Raw genomic sequence first — 16,915 nt, 5'->3', positions numbered from 1 at the left:
CATCAAGCTATTTAGTCTTTTCTGGGTCATTGTTGATCTCAGATAGGTCTTGATACGACGGAGGGACGAGAAACACCTCTCAGCACTTGCAGTGGACACAGTTAACTAAGCTAACGAAGCTAACGAAGTAGCGGTCATAAGCAGCGCAGAGGTGGGAAAACTTTTGTTTACATCACATGACACAATCGGCCAATACATTTTTAGATGGGATGATTTATCGCTTTCTTATTGGAGAATGATGCTGCTGCCATAGACTACTGTGCATTTGAAAAAAATAGCTATTGAATATTTTAATTTTATTTATATATATTATTTTACATGTTTGATCATCAAAAGTAGGTAGGGCCGCGGCCCTACTGGCCCTACCCGTTCCGCGGTCCATGGTCATTCAAACATACATTACAACGAAATGTGTTCTCTGCTTTTAACCCATCACCCTTGGGGAGCAGTGGGCTGCCATGTGCGGCGCCCGGGGAGCAATCAGGGATTAAGGGTCTTGCTCAGGGACCCAGAGTGCCGGCACTGGGATCAAACCGGGTACTTGCATCCTTCTCTGACTGCAAGTGCGCTGCTCGAACCACTCAGCCACGACTCCCCTGCCATCGCACCTCAATCAGGTTCAAGTTTGGACTTCGACCTGGTCACTACAGAAGCGTGTTTTTTAAGTCATTCAGAGGCGGATTTGTTGGTCTGCTTTGAGTCATCGCCCTGCTGTGTGTTTGATCGTTACGTCAGGACGGCTGGACGTCCCTCCTGCAGGATTTTCAGGGTTCCACCGATTACAGCCAGTCATCCAGGCAGCCCCAGCTATATTTGCCCAATCTATTGTTGATTCAGTCACACGAGGCTAAACTACCTAAACCTATAAGTTCAGCCTAGACTTGAGTGTCTCCTCAGATATAATCAAAGTACTTCTGTCCTGGCTTCTTTTATGACCTCCTGGATGCAGGAAGAGCTAATTATTGGCAGGCCAGCAGCTCCTGGGAAGCGGTCAAATACTCTTTAACGCGACTGTAGGGGTTTCTGTTTACCTTGCATTGCCTGATTCGTCTTTTCCACCCAGTTCTTGCAGTCTTTGTTGGTGGAGGTTCCTTTTGAATTGCGACCAGTTAGTCTGGTTTTTCCATTCAGCTCTCCCTGCAACTGAAAACCAGTGCCTGGGGGTTTGACGCGGCTCTCCCCTGGTATCAGACTGTAATGTGGGACGTCGCTGGGCCAGGACGGTCCTAGGCCGTTTCCCAGATGAATGTGGGGAAGAGGCGAGTACGAGCCTCTTGTGTGAGGATGGCCGGCATTCTGAACCGCAGAGCTGCAGGGAATCCCTGAGGGAAGCAGATCGTGTAAGCGCCGGACAAACAAAAAGCACCTTCTATTGCTTTAATACCCAGCCGCTCACACTCACCTCTGTTTTCCGCGGCAGTGTAGATGCAGTCCTTCGCTGGAGTGTGTTTGACGCCCTCTAGTGGCTGCAGAGGGGAACCGCAGTGCAGCCTCTCTGGTGTCCCCCACCGTCTGCTGCTGTGATGGGGGGATCTGCTCTGCAGCGCCGAGTCGCACGAGTCCGAGTTATTGGGATCGTCGCCGAGCGAGCAGGACCGGGAGCAGAAGATGAGCCCGCCGCGAGGGAGGAAGGGCCGGCCGAGGAGAGGCAGGCGACAGCGGGCGCAGCAGAAGCACGACTCCACCGCGTGCCAGTGCTGGCCCTCGTACGTCATCTGGCCCTGGTCAATACCTGAAGAGGGACATGTGGTTATCAGCGACTACCTGCAGCATTGATTATTACTTTATTGTTCAAGCAGAACGAGCCTTTTTCATGCAGAGGAAATACTTTTAGTCAGGCTGCTGCTCATGCCACCATTAATAGTTCTCTATGTTCAGTTTCTACGCCTAAAAATGTCCCCAGTATACAACATTCTGGGTATATGAATACAAAACGCTTAATTTTAAGAATACAGCACAAGTCATTAACAACTCTGAAGTCCATTCTTCTTTGGTGGTGTTGTAAAGCGCTGTTTCATCATGTTTTTGGGTTAAATCGGCACCATTTAAAAAAACTAAGATGATTAGACTTCCTGTCTCACTGCTGTTTCTTTAAAGCACAGTTATTTGTTTGTTTGCTAACTTTATTCTGTTTGTGAACAACAAGGTGAGAGAACTGCTTCAGCGCTTCTTTTGGTAACGGCCAAGTTTGAAAACCACAGGTCTGGTTTATTTAGGGTAAGCCAGACGTCGAGAAAGCTGTGAAATGGTCCGCGTTTGACTTTTCTATTAGTGTGTTGATTTTCAGCCAGGAACTAGAAAAAACAAAACACTTACTATACGTATGTAGGTTTCCAAAGTTCCAAAAATCTGAAAAATTACACTTTTTCAAGTTTGTATCTGCATTTTTTTATATAAACTTCTGGGCATTTGAGTCTAAAGTATTAACCTTCACTCTGCTGGAATAAAGGGGAGGGAGTTATGAGCTTCAAATTGTTTTGTGATATTGTTCGGTATTTATTGTGATAACATTTAAAGTGATGATTAAATTTTTTATTTTATTTACAAACCGTTTTCAGACCTGTTTAGACCCACAAACACAAATACGGCTCTTAAATAACTTTTATATAGGATTCATCAGGATACCAGTCGCATAAAGAATAGTTATTTATTTCAATCTCTAATCTGCACATAGTAACTGCATTTAATCATATTTTATAGTTTATCCATATTTATTGATACTCTTATTGAACAGACAGTGGAGAAAATGGTAAAAAAGAAAAAAATTTCTGACAATACAGTGATTTATTCAGGGTTTTATCATTAATTATAAGTTATTGTTGCCACAGTAAAGCAAAATTCTTATCAGGATAAGAAATATTTCACGTTAACAATAAAAGATACGATAAATGCCCACTCCAACTTTAATAGTTGGGTTTTATCTGTGGGTCACAGTAATAATAAAACACACACGCTAAAACCGGCTCCTGGTTTATGGCCACTTCACTGCTTTTGTCACATCTGGACTGACTTAGGTCTCTGGTCCTCAGGTTATAGATGTTCAGTCGTTGCCGTTCAAACTCAGCATGCCATCGAGTTCTGGCAGAACCCCCTCAATGACCCGATCATTTAAATCTGCCCTGCAGCAACAAGGAAACGTCTAAAACATGCAGAGGAGGCCCTTAGGCTCACGGTTCGGGGCCACTGTCTTAGAATAGCTGCAGATTCTATAAAGCTTACTTTGGTGCCTTGATTTAGTTTGTAAAACAAAAATAGTTCCTAAAAACAGCTGTTTTAGATTTGTTTTATGGATTTTAGACCCAGTTAAAGAACCACAAGTCCTTTTTAAAGTGAATTAAAAGCTGTCTAGAAACCACGGCGTAATGTTTTACAGTACATCCAATTACTGATGGATAAACACTTAAAATCTAGAAAATATTTGGCAAATTAATAATAAAGTATTTCAAATTAATATCAATATGAAAACTGACCCATTGTCTAAGCAATACTAAACTTTTCCCCCCTAGAAGACTAAAGGATATATAATAGTTTAAAAGACAAATATTCCCCCCCCCCCCAGTATTTTCTTTTCCATACTTATACAGATTTAAATAATAAAAATGGATAAAACATGCATACTTTTCCTGACTTGTGTATTTTAAGTTATGAAAAAAGATGCTAACAAAATATAATTACATGAGATTTTATTTTGTTGATAAAAGCAAATTTCATCCTTTTCAAGACTGCAGAAGCCCGGTAAACCTACTAGATAACATCTACCAGAAGTAGGCGAATTAGAGTTATTCTGGTGGGATCAGAGGTTATAATTGCTCATATTTCATAAAAGTCAACAAAAACTAAAACTGGGATAAGAGTCAGAATCACTGGAAATAGGGTGTCAGGTGTGGAAATAAGGTTTTTACACAATAATGTTCATTTAAAAACCTGATAACAAAAACAAAACAAAAAACAAACACATTGACATGTTTTAGAGAATAAAATGAACAAAATAGAAGCAGGAGGGGTAAAATGAAGCGGCATAGAGGCAAACGGTACCTATGGTCTCTCCGCAGGTGTCGCAGTACTCTGCGTACAGCGACTGGTAGCAGGAGCAGCAGTAGGGTCTGCTCTCTCTCATGATGTAGCGCTGACCGCCCAGCGCTGCCTCACACTCAAAGCAGCAGAAGTGCTTCATGTGCCAGTACCGCCCCTCTGCCTCCGTGCACTCGTCTGCCAGAATAATCTACAATAAAAGAGTTGGATGGGGTCACGCTACGGTCGCAGGAGTAAACAAACAAATGCTGACGATTTGGGTGAAAAATCCTTCCGCTGCACTTTAATTTAAATAGCTTCTGTCCAAACTTTATTTATTCATTTTATAGTAATAGCTACCTGTATATCATGCTCACAATTCTGCCTATAGTAATAGCCATCTGTACATATCTGTAAAACTTTATTCATAGTAATATCCACCTGTATATTATATACTGCTCCCGAAGGGTGATGGGTTAAAAGCAGAGAACAAATTTCGTTGTAATGTATATTTCAATGACAATAAAGATGCTATTACTATTACTATATGAGGTACATATCCAGCTGTAAATTTAGTTCACAATACTAGTCATCTATATATACATATCTGTACATATCTGTAAAACTTTATAGTAATATCCACCTGTATATTATATTCAGTACACATCCAGCTGTAAATTTAGTTCACAATACTAGTTATCTATATATTATACTCATAGGACAAATCTATCAGTAAAATTCTGTTTATAATAGTATCCATCTCTATATTTATTCAGTAAAAACCCATGTCCTGTACTTATGGAACCATTGTTTATCCTGCACTTGCTGCTATTGCACTTCTGGTTAGACCTAAACTGCATTTCGTTGCCTTGTACCTGTACCTGTGTAATGACAATAAAGTTGAATCTAATCTAATCTAATGAATAAAACGGAGAAATGGATTGCAACACGCCGGCTTCTGGTTGAGAGATTAGCCTGAAGAACCCCTGTAGGTCAGGTCCTTTAGTAAACCACTGCAACTAATCTCTTAAACCACAGCGAGAGGCCGGAAAAAAAAAAAAAAACAATGAATAGATTTAATAAATAAACAGAGATTAGTGTAGTGAATTACATTTATGATTAAAATGGAGAAGAATAACCAAATCAGGTCAGATTATCAAAATCTGCCACGCCAACCGACTATTTTTCTTTATTTCAACAAAGCAATGTTTAAATGCAAGAGTCGGCACATTATTAAACACAAAGAGTAAAGATCTGCCGCAGCGGAGGGTCACCTCATCGCAGGCCTGGCAGCGGGGCTTCAGCCTCTCAGCGTGGTGCCGACCGCAGTAGATCTGCCCGTCCTGGAAGAAGTAGATCAGGTCGACCAGCAGCTCGCTGCAGGACGAGCACTGGAAACACTGGGGGTGCCAGCAGCTGCCGTGGCCGGCCCGGCTGGCGAACACAGCGATGTCTCCGCCGCAGATCTGTCTGCCGCACTGGAAAAAACACATGTGGTTGGGTCGGGGTGTGGTGCGGAGGGAAGGAAGTGAGCTGGTGTATCCTTTAACAAATGATGAGAACTCAGTAGTTTGCTTCTAAAGCTCTGTGATCGTTAACGGTGGGCGCTGCAGCCTCCAAGCTATACCTGTAACGACATGCGGCGGCAGCCTGCAGCGCTCGCATGCATTTTTTTGTAAGCTTTAACATCTGTGCATTAATGCTAGCGATGGAAATTTCGAGCTCTATATGACCCTCATTATGAAATATGAAAATCTGATATAAATATTCTGCACCTGCTGGCAGATGGCTCCGGTCATGGTAACAGGGAAAGGTCTGACGACGCCTCTGCCCAAATTATCTCGTTTCCTCTGCTGGCTGAACTCACGCAGCTCTTTCTTCTCCTCCTCATCCAAAGAGTTGCAGTAGTGAGGCTGCAAGAAAACACAGAAAATGTACAGGTTTCTGACACATCGTAACAGCTCTACAGCTTTTACAGACTGAGCTCTCCATGTTGTTTTGACCCATTTTAAAAATACAATTACAAAATATTTAGATTCAATTAAATAAAATTTTATTGAACAGGATTGGATGGAAGCTAATACCGTATTTTTTGGACTATAAGTCACACTTTTTTTCATAGCTCGCTCGATCCTGCTACATATAGTCAGGTGCGACTTGTATATCAATTTTAAATGGTAATTCATACTGACCAACATGAACCAAGTAGTAAACAGTACCGTCTACAGCCACAAGAGGGCGCTCTGGGCTCGTGAAAACTATATGCTGCTCCTGTACCACTTCAAAATGTATTGAAACGTTAACTTATAGACAACAAAGACAGAACACACGTTTGTATGTTGTTTCAGTCTGCATTCACGCAGCAGAGCGTTGTGTGGTGCAGCTCGAAAGGAGAGCCCAGATAGAGACACAACCCCGTTATTTGGCTGTCTGTGAAGCTAATAACAGCTAGCGCTAGCTTACAGCTCTGTTGTGCGACCATTTTACAACTTTGCTAATGGACGTGAGCTTTATGCTCTGAAACATCCGCGTCATACTGTTAGCTTAGCACGTAGCACCGCTACGCTCACGGTCTAGTTTAAGCGTCCTTTTGACAACTTTCAGCATAACGGGCCGTTAACGCTGAAATGCTCTGATGAGAGCTTTCCGCGATGGAGTTGGTGGGTTGTTGTGCTAATTTACTCCAGTCAACCTCCCAGGAACGTTCCATATTATTCAGCCGATTGTGGATGCAGCCATGTAATTGCCTTACCAGATGAAATGTCAGTTTTTAGTCTTTTTTTTTTTTAGACTTATATATGTTTTTTTTTTGTGCTATTTATGATGCATTTTCTGACTGATGCGACTTATAGTTCGAAAAATACGGTATATCAATGGATAGATGGATGGACCATATATGGATAAACAGACTTTTAGAGAATGAGACTGGGAATAAAGTTTGGAAACAATTTTTCTCCATATATTTTAGACCTGGAGGACACTTTTTCCGACTGAGTCAGACCCTGAATTCAAAGCCATAAAGGCTGCAGCTGCAGCTCCCTCCATTTTCATCATGAAGTGAGTGAGCTGTGTTACCTCGCTGTCATGGGCTGGAAGCTGGTGCAGCAGCTGTTTGATTCTGTATCTCTCTCCTGGACTGTTCACATAAGGCACCCTGTCTTCGGGTAAGCAGCTAAAATACTGGTACACCTGCGTCAGAAGACAAGAATGTTCACAGAAACAGAAATGAGAGACTACCAGCAGCAATTTATCCAGTTTAAAAGCAATTTATACAATTACTGACTATCAAATCAGTTGGGTCTCTGTATGAACACGCCCGAGTGAAAGAGAGCGTCTTTTGTGAGCGCGCAGGTTTAATTCATCTCATGACTCTGGAGCCTGTCTCTGACCTGTTCAGGCTTGAGCCCTGGTGGGACCCAAGCGTACTCCTCGGAGGCGCATCCCGAGTCGTCGTCGGAGATGGAGTGTCTCTGGAAGTCCGACACCAGCTTCGTCATCATCTTTTCCAGCTGCCCAGGCACCGATCGCACTGCATGCTCCTCTCGCACACACTTGCAGTGCACGCAGATCTTCCTGTGGAGACGGAGACAGATCCGGGCGTCATCCCTCGGGACTTCAGAGCTGATTTACAACAAAAGCCAGAACTCGTGGGAGCTCAAATGTTGTTTCTTTTAAAATCAAAAGGTTGCTCCTCCAGGTGCACCGCGGGCCGAGGTGCAAGAGCCAAAAGTTTTTGAACTCATGACAAAACTTGTATTTATGCATTTTTCTGCTACTTTCTCTTTAAACTAAACAGACCAATAAAACTGTTTGTTTCTGCTCTATGGAACTTTGTCACATCTTGTCCATTAAAACCAACAAAACATCAAGATACTCTGGGAGTTTATGAAATAGACAGACACAAAGTAACTAATAATACAATATAATTGGGAAGTGGAAGGAAAAGGAGATGTGAAGCTTTTTTATTGCAAATTTTAAAAGTGCGCTGTGCGTTTGCATTCATCCTCCCTGTGTCAATAGTTGCTAGAAATACAACTGCACATGTCTCTAATAGTTTTTCCCTTAAAGAAAGTGACAATTTTCACCAATTTTCCCCCTCAACTAAAGAAAAGCCGGTAACACTTTATTTGAAGGGGTGTACATAAGACTGACATTACACTGTCATAAACATGACATAACACCTGTTATGAGCATAAATGACTCTTTATGAATGTTTAAGACTGCTGTCATTAATTGTCATTCTGGAAATTATGACACTATTAAAGCAAAGTTGACGTTGTTTAACATGTCTTTGTTATGACAAGCCCTTAATTTAACCAAATCCCAAATCAAGCCCTAAACTTAATTTAACCAAATCCCAAATCAAGCCCTTAATTTAACCTAATCCCAAGTCAAACCCTAAACTTAACCTTGTCTGTGTTAATGTCAAGTTGTCATAACAGACATTTTAAACAATGTCAACTTTGCTTTAATAGTGTCATACTTTACCGAATGACAATTAATGACAACAGTCCTAAACATTCATAAAGAGTCATTAATGTTCATAACAGATGATATGTCATGTTTATGACAGTGTAATGTCAGTCTTATGTACACCCCTTCAAATAAAGTATAACCGAAAATCCTCCCCATAGCATCATGCAGCCACCACCTTGCTTCACAGTAGGGATGTTCTGTTCTGCAAATGGTTTCAGACCAGAAAACATCTTCCCCACGGTCTACTTCATCGAATTTCTTATGGCTTTATTTCAAATCGTGGCTTTCTTCTGGGCCACTCTCCACTAAAAAGGTCAAATTTGTGGAGCTGCAGCTCTTGAAGAGGTAAAATGGGCCCCTGGGCTGCTTCTATTATTGCTCTCCTCGTCAGTTAAAGTTAACTACTAGTTATTGCTAAATTTTTCCATGCTCTCTTTTCATATTTTGCATGAGTGATTCAAAGCTTGGGTTGTTGTTTTGTAACCCAACCCTGATTTAGACTTTTCTAAGACGTTTCTAGAGTTTTGTTTTTCATTATTACTCTCTAAAAGCCTCTGAGGCCTTTAGAGAACATCTGCATTAATTGCAAACGACGCACGGGCCGACTTCAATTTATTAAAAACGCGACTTCTGCGAGGGTTTTGTTGCACTGTTTATTTAGGAGTATCAGAATAAAGGGGCATGAATACAGGTCATTGCCACACCTTTCAGATTTGTGGTAAAAAAAAAACACACATCCTTTCCTTCAATGTTACAATTGTGCTACTTTGCATTTGTTTTCTTCTTTTAAGTTTGCAGCTTTATCCAATGAGAAGAGAAACACGTTAAGGGGTGTGAATACCGATGCAAGGCGTTGATTTTGATCAGGCTGGAACAAGGTGAAACTCTTACAGATGAAGCTGATTTACTACCAGTCGCTAAAACAGAGCCACACACAAAAGGACTCTGTACGTAAAAACAGTTTCACATCACGGTCATATGTCACTCCCACTTTGCTTTCAAAACGTATAATTTACGATGGCACCACAGGCGGGAGACATTACGTCACCAATCAGCCCACAAGCATTTTTTCAGGCTGACTAACAGACCTCCTGCTGTCGGTTAGAGCTGTTGTCTCTGCACGATAAGCAAACGCTAAAACAAAACAATATCTAGATAATTTACAACAGCCTCCTGATGGGTTCATGCCCTCCTCACCCTGACTTCTCGCGACCTCCGCATCAGGACCAGCACATCCCTGCCAAGCAAGCGGCAAAACGAGGTCACTGAGATAAGCCCGGCTGTCGATCTGCGACTGTGAGGAGGCGAAGATGGGGGCACTAATCTCCCTATGCCTCGCATTACAACCATCTTGTCCTCGGACCACATCGCATTCAATCTGTAGGAGGGTGTTACTGTGCGCCTGTGTGTGTGTGGGACTGGTGGAGTCAGAACGAAGCGCCCCGGGCTGAAAGCGAAGCGTGGGTGTGACAATGTGTCCATACGAAGCTTTTACTTTACGTGTGCGTCTCTGTTGCGATTACATAACGGGCTTGCCAGCTGGTACTTGTGGCTCGAGTTTTGTACGGCACAAAGCTGATTTGCTTGAGCACCCAACCCCCCAAGGAACCAAAAAGGCTTGTGCACCCAAACACACAACCAGCGGTCAGCTGCAGATTACTCTACTCTAGTGACTGCAGGTAAGAACTGCATATCTGTGTAAATGTGCTCCTCTTATTTTTACCCATCCCAATCTAATCACTGAGAAGAGACTTTAAAGGTATACTATGCAACCGAGGTTGATTGTCCAGCGAGGCTCCCCCCAGAGGGCGAAAGTAAAAGTGCACTGTCATAAAGATGCTCAGCTGTTCTGGTTTCTCAGTCAAGCCAGGCGCGGTTGTTTTGAGCTTAGCAGAAAGGCGAACGCAACGAAAAGTCGAAAAAACAGCAGTACTGAACAATGACTAACACAGTGAGAGTATGAACATCAGGGTTTCCCGCAGCGCGGCGGCCGCCTCGCCAAACTCACGCTACCGCCTCGCCAACATTCAAAAAAATAAATAAGTAAATAAATAATAATACTAAAAAAACTCTATATTCTTGCATATTTATTTGACGTTACCACGCAGTTCTTTGTTGTTGCTTTCGCGCGTGCATATAGTAAATGGCAGGGCAAAAACACATGGAGTTCTCGCCGTAAAGCAAGACCGACTCTCGCGGTCTTGCACGAGACTTCTGAGCCTGTGGGTGCGGGCCGAGGGCTCTTGCAATGGCATATCGCGCACGTGACGTCAACGACTCAAGAGGAACGCCCCTTTTGCCGCTTAGGTAGGACATACAGGTAGAGAACGCCCGTAGCCACCAGCTATTACACGCGCAACAGAACCAGCGATATGACCGACTTTACAGCCGTTAAACTTTCCCAAGACGATGTCCCAGGCGCACGGTTTACTGGTCGCACTATCAAAGAACACACCAACCTTCAGCTCAAACGATGGCTTGAGTGTCGAGGGCTTAAAAAAAACGGAAAACGGGCCGACTTGATCGAACGGTAAGCTTTGTTGTTTTTTTTCATGCGCGGCGGTCATGGCGTCATCAGACGTTTTTTTGTTTGTAATCACCGTCCAGGGATCGGTATATGTTTAATGTTTGTCTTATTTGAAATGTTTTTGAGTAAGCTATCCTGGTAGCAGGCTATCATGTTAGCGCCTGCTACCATGATAGCCTATATGCTATCATGGTAGCAGGCGCTTCAATATTAACATGTCGGCCACCAAAATACTCTTACCTTGACTTGATGTCGCTGGAATTGGGTCAGGATGTTCTTCGGTTGTGCCCTTTCCTCCGACAAAATGCTTGCTACATATGTACTTGAATTTGGTAACTTTTTCCGGGTTGAACTGTTGTGTAGGCCGACCGCACCGGTGTACCCAGCGCACACATTTCTCCTTGGCAGTCTTGAAGAAAACATCCTTCATATGCGGCCGATCAGCGTACCTCAAGTCGCTGTTGCACGTTCCATAGCAACAATGTTTAAAAACCATGGTCTTAGATTTGGAAAAAGCAGTCGTTTACCGAGTAAAACCTAGGCTAACGCACGTCTCTTTTAAAGCAAAACAGCGGCGGGTTTCCGGAGTTTGCCCCACTGCGTACCACGTGATGTGACGTCATCGTGACGTTACGTTTCTAAAAATAGCTCGCTCGCTGTACGCTATTGCAAGTACGGTATTTCCCCCACAGACCACCAGGGCGGCCGAGAAAACCTTTGTTCGACCTGAAATGACTCATTAAATCTTCCAAAACGGTATGGAACACATTAATTAACTGAAAAATGTTGCATAGTATGCCTTTAATATGGCGAACCGTTGGTTTCCTGTGGCACTAAACGCTGGTGAGTTTGGGATCAGGACCCTGAATGTTGAAAGTAAATATAATTGTTGGAACGAATGCGATCACGGCTGCGGCGGCGCCTGAGTCAGCTGAGAGGGAGCCAGGAGCACAATGCTTACACACGTTGTTGGACGGAGACCAGGGAGTGATCTGGCACGGTGGCACAGATGGCAGATACGCGTCTCAGCCTTTTTACACCTGCAGCATTCCCACACACACAGCAACCAAAGAGTCTGTGGTGGCTTCAGCCTGCAGCAGGTGGCAACCATCACATGCATCCTACGGTAACTGAGAGAAGAGCCTGAAACCTTTTAAAAAAGGGATGAAGCTGTGGTTCCTAAACGTTTCATAACAAGTCCTAAAGTGGCAAATAAAAGTATCACCATACGTCAAGACATCAAACATTACAGCAACTCAAGGTTGACTTCGAGGTCACCAGAATCGGGTGATTTTGTTCTTGATGGCTCTAACCAGAGGCCAGCTACAAAGTCAAAGATCCTTTCTCTGATCACTGAACGCACTCTCTCTCTAAGAGATACCGGGTCTAGTAATAAGAACAAGAAGGTCCCCTGGAGAGAAAGATAAATTTAATTGCTTTAGTTGTCCCCCAGGGGGGAAATTGCATTTAACTACAGCTTATCAGGGGGTAGACAGGTGACTGAGGCTACTGCCACAGAGACGCTGCCTTTAAAGGTAAAGGTTTGTCACCAACCTATAAAATAAATAATCCGACATGGTTTAGGACTGGGAATTAAATCGATCAATTAATTCGACTTTACAATTTTTTTAAGATTTCATTTTCTGGATTTTATTTTGCCAATGCATTCACTGAGCTTCCATTAAGAGAATAGCTTGCAATGCTGAATATATGTTTAGGAAAATATTTTTTTTTACCATAATACGAAGCAGTTTGATTTTGCTCATTAACATATTTTTATTTTAGTTAGTCTGAAGTTACACAAGTGAAGCCTGTTCTTCGCTCATAGTGTAAAACCACTAGCAGCAAACATTTAGTTATATTTACATTGTTTACAACGGCCGTGCCGGCATCTTTGTTTCACAGCTTGTATTATTTGCACTTTTAATTCAGGTCAACTCCCAGACGGAATGCTTGACATAAAAGCAAGTTTTTAAAATAATTTATTTTTGTGATATGAAAATGAGGAAAAAAATGGATTAATCGGATGTGGTATGATGAAATCGGAGATTTTATTTTTAAGCCATATCACTCAGCCCTAACATGGCTGCTGTGGTGTAAAAACAAGGCATTAGATGCAGTTTATTTCCTCTTCTGACAGTCTGGGTCTTATTATACCTTCTTTGCATAAAGACATGTACAGCTTCTTTCTGTAAAGATATTTCTTTCACTGACTGAACGCATAAAATGCTATTAGCTAAGAGTAATTACATAGGTCAGTAAGACAAATTGGCAAACAATACTTGTTCATGCGGTTCCAACAGAGGAAAACCACATAAAACTGCTCTATTAACTTTAACTAAGATTGTTGGCATATATAAAAATGTGTTTCAAAGGGTATGAATGGGAATAAAGTTCATTTTATGAAGCATGGATGTTGTTAATGATAAAGGACATTGATAATGTACATTGTGTTATTTCTGTAAGACAGTATGCTACTTTTTACTGAGATGTCAACATTTTGTTTTGTTTTTTTACTTGTTTCCTATTTAATAATCATCTCTCCATGTTAAGCGGACACCTCCGTGCTATATACAGTGTATGTGTGCCCCCCTAGTGTTAATCATTAGCTGAAAGAGTCAGGAAACCCCTCCGATGTGGCAGCCACTTCAAGCATTTCATATGCTGAGGTGAGTGAATCTTAGCGTCTGTAGCAGGAAATTAACATTGACGTTGGGTCACATGGTTTAGCACTTGTGTACATTTTACAGCAGTGTCCCTTACAGCTGAAACCAGACATTTACATAATCTTGTACACAATGTTCATTCATCATGATGAATGAACATTGGGTATCTATTTTGTCAGGTACCCCAGACGAGGGGTGGACAATAATTCAATATCAATATATATTAAGATAGAACTTTATTCAATAAAGGTGATTTGACATTTCCAATTTTTCAATATACATTATAGTCTACGATTACAGCATTTGTCACTGACTGACGTTCTGGGTTTTATGTCATTTTATGTGTTTTATTTTTTTTTAAGCAAATATTTCTAAAATGTTATATTGCAGGAGTTTTATAAACAGGGTAAAATAATTGTCTTAAGTTTGTACATGTATCTGTTGTGGACATTCTTTGCAGTCTTTCTGAGGCTTTCATTTTGCTTATATCGAAATCGCAATTATATTGTATCGACAGAAATTAAGAAATATATTGTGATATAAGTTTTGGCCATATAGTCCAGCCCTACCCCAGTCCATCCTGTAAGAAAAACACCCACAGAATATGATGCTGCCACCCAATGGTTCACAGCAAAGGAGCTGTTTTCAGGCTTGTAAGCCTTCCTCTTTTTCCTTCAAATGTTATGATGATCATTTTGGTCAGTTTAATTTTAGCCTCAGCAGACCACAATTTTCACAGCCTCAAAACTGAAGTTATTTGTCCCTGAAGGCACGTTTTGTTGTCTAAGCTGCTTTTCAAGTAATGACTTCTTCCTCTCTGAGTGTCCCTTCAGTCCCACGCCGGTGTTGGACTTGTATCACTGTGGATAACGACACTACGCACATTCTCAGCAAAACACATTCATCAACGGGACACAGAAACCGTCTCCTCCATGAACAATATGGTGGAATAATTGTTTGAACAGATAAACGTGGCACCTTCAGCCATCTGGATGTTGTGCCCAGAGGACGACCCAGACATTTGGAGGTCCACACCTGCTGATATATTCCTGATTTCTTTCATGAAGTCACATAAGGAAGCAGTGTGTTGGATTCAGTGTCTTAAATATTCACAGGTGTGCCTAGAATAAACTTGCATACTGTGGATCAACCAATAAGGAGCTTCCAAAGCCATGACATCATTATCTGTACTTTCCAGAATTACTCAAATGTATAGTAGGTGTATGGAAACTTTTGACTTTAAAGTTTAAAAAAAATCTTGTTATTCCTAATTTAGCAAAAATAAATAATTTCCATAATCCTAACTGACCTACAACAAGCAATGTTTAGTTAGATTTAATATTGAAAAAGTGTATGTCTATTTTAGAAAGTGTGAATATTTCAGTCAAACTTCAAATTAAACTAATTTTATGCAAATAGAGATTACCTTACCTTGTTAAAACATGATGATAACATCATGTGAAAAACGAATGTTTTAAGAATAATAATAAAAAAAACAAAGGTTATTTTTGAAGAATTGATTATTCACTTCTTTTTTTGCCTTTTATTCAATTTGAAACATGCACTCTGACTCTATTGTTTAAATAATCACCTGTCTTGAAAGCTTCCAAAATACATCAGGGAGACTCTATTTTTCAAAATTTAACACGTGATTAAAAAAACAAACAAAATAAAATCAGTAGTAATTCCCCAGGTGACTGTCTTCATGGTGCTGCAGGATCTAATTCACCAATTAATTGTTCATGGATTGGATTCCGACAATTAGTCTATGAAAGCATCAATCAACAAACATACATTTCTGGGTTCAGTTAAAGGTTGGGGGAATGGCTATTAATGCAGAAAATGAGAGTAATGTATTAATTCCTTTATATTTACAATTACTGCATATTTAAAGAGAACAAATTGTATTTATCTTATGTGTTACAGTCCGAATTAAAAAAAAAAAATTAAACTGGCAAGTAAGGCTTAAAATAAAACCAGGTTATGGTTTTGGCTATAAAAAGCCTGATAGGAGCCTCTCTAAAAACAACCAATAGTCTACATATGTCCTTCTCTACTCTTAGTGGAAAATATATTTTCTTGGTGATCATAATTAGCAAAGCTTTAGAAGTCAATGAAATTATCCGGCAGCCCTAGATGGACTCAGGACAGCATAAACACATATAGGCTTCTAAAGAACCGTCACCTCCTTAGGTAATTACAGCTTAAGCTTCCAGTCTAACTAATTCTGTTTTTCAGGAAAAGTTGGGTTTCTTAGTTACCTTCTTTAATAATCATGACCGGTTGGTCCCGTTCAGCGCCCTCATGCCGTCCATCCAGACTTCTGAGAGTTAAAAAGCTCTTTCCCATTCACTTCCTGCTTCCTGACAGCCTTTTCTGAGAGGAGGAGGACGCTCTACGGCTGCTCCTCTCCACGAGTGATCGTCTCCGTCTGGCCGTCTCTTTTCACTGTCCCCGCCAAGCGGTGAGTCCCACCCTCCTCCTCCGTCCCGTGTGGGAGAGCAAACAAACGGCGCCGACTCATCAGATCTAACCACGCATGCCACCCAAAACCCAAACAGATCTCAGCTTTTTATGAGCCGCACACAAACAGCTACTCATTTACAACCAGCCTCGAAATGTACAAGATAACGCGGCGCAGTCACCGCGTTCCTCCTGTTGTGACCAAACTGCTGCGGCTGATTCACAACAGATGGGACGATCGGGGGCTTTTTCGGTGCCGTTTATTAAAATCGTACAAATAAGTGCTGCAGATTTGGAGCCCATGAGCAACGCCGTCCTGTTCGGCATCTGTCACATTATGAGCTCAAGATGGCCATACATGACGGCGAAATGTCTCTGGAGAAATAATTAACAGCGTGACTTTTAGTCCCTGGAAAGTCACGACAAATCTCTCGTCAGACGTCCACTCACCGAGGATTAAAAACCACTCAGATTTTTCAGCCAAAACATGTAAAACGGCGCCTTCCTGCTTGATCGCCGTGACATTTAACGTTCTATGAACTTGCAGTGTCATAAAATGTGCACAATTTAAAAACAGGTGGTCGACAAAAATAAGCCATCTGAACAAATTCTCTGGCCATGTTTCCGGCTAATCAGCAGAGAAACCTATCATATTAATAATACTGAAGTTGTTAATAAATAAAACATTAAGGAGTCAGAAACTATAATAAAAGTTTGGCTACCTTCAATCATGTCCCGAACGTTATCATCATCACTATATGAATCCGTAAAC

The 16,915-nt window shown here is 41.5% G+C and overlaps 1 protein-coding gene across 2 annotated transcripts in view; it reads right to left on the bottom strand.

Annotated features, from left to right (window-relative positions):
- prickle3 (prickle homolog 3) overlaps nt 1-16,915 on the bottom strand; it is a 40,795-nt gene that overhangs the window by 2,391 nt on the left and 21,489 nt on the right. Inside the window, exons 1-8 of one of the 2 annotated variants that reach the window (XM_036140886.1) lie at nt 15,942-16,007; nt 7,401-7,584; nt 7,087-7,200; nt 5,787-5,924; nt 5,286-5,489; nt 4,036-4,222; nt 1,403-1,732; nt 1,032-1,322 (exon numbers count right to left, since the gene is read on the bottom strand). In XM_036140886.1, the coding sequence (XP_035996779.1) occupies nt 1,032-1,322; nt 1,403-1,732; nt 4,036-4,222; nt 5,286-5,489; nt 5,787-5,924; nt 7,087-7,200; nt 7,401-7,511 (1,375 nt within the window). In that variant the 5' untranslated portion in view covers nt 7,512-7,584; nt 15,942-16,007. Of the gene's footprint in view, nt 1-1,031; nt 1,323-1,402; nt 1,733-4,035; nt 4,223-5,285; nt 5,490-5,786; nt 5,925-7,086; nt 7,201-7,400; nt 7,585-15,941; nt 16,008-16,915 lie in introns of those variants that run through there. The other variant, XM_021323102.2, reaches the window with a different exon arrangement.

The sequence above is a fragment of the Fundulus heteroclitus genome, chromosome 1 (assembly GCF_011125445.2).
Source record: "Fundulus heteroclitus isolate FHET01 chromosome 1, MU-UCD_Fhet_4.1, whole genome shotgun sequence".
Taxonomy (NCBI): Eukaryota; Metazoa; Chordata; class Actinopteri; order Cyprinodontiformes; family Fundulidae; genus Fundulus; species Fundulus heteroclitus.
This window is presented reverse-complemented; position numbering and strand designations above follow the sequence as displayed.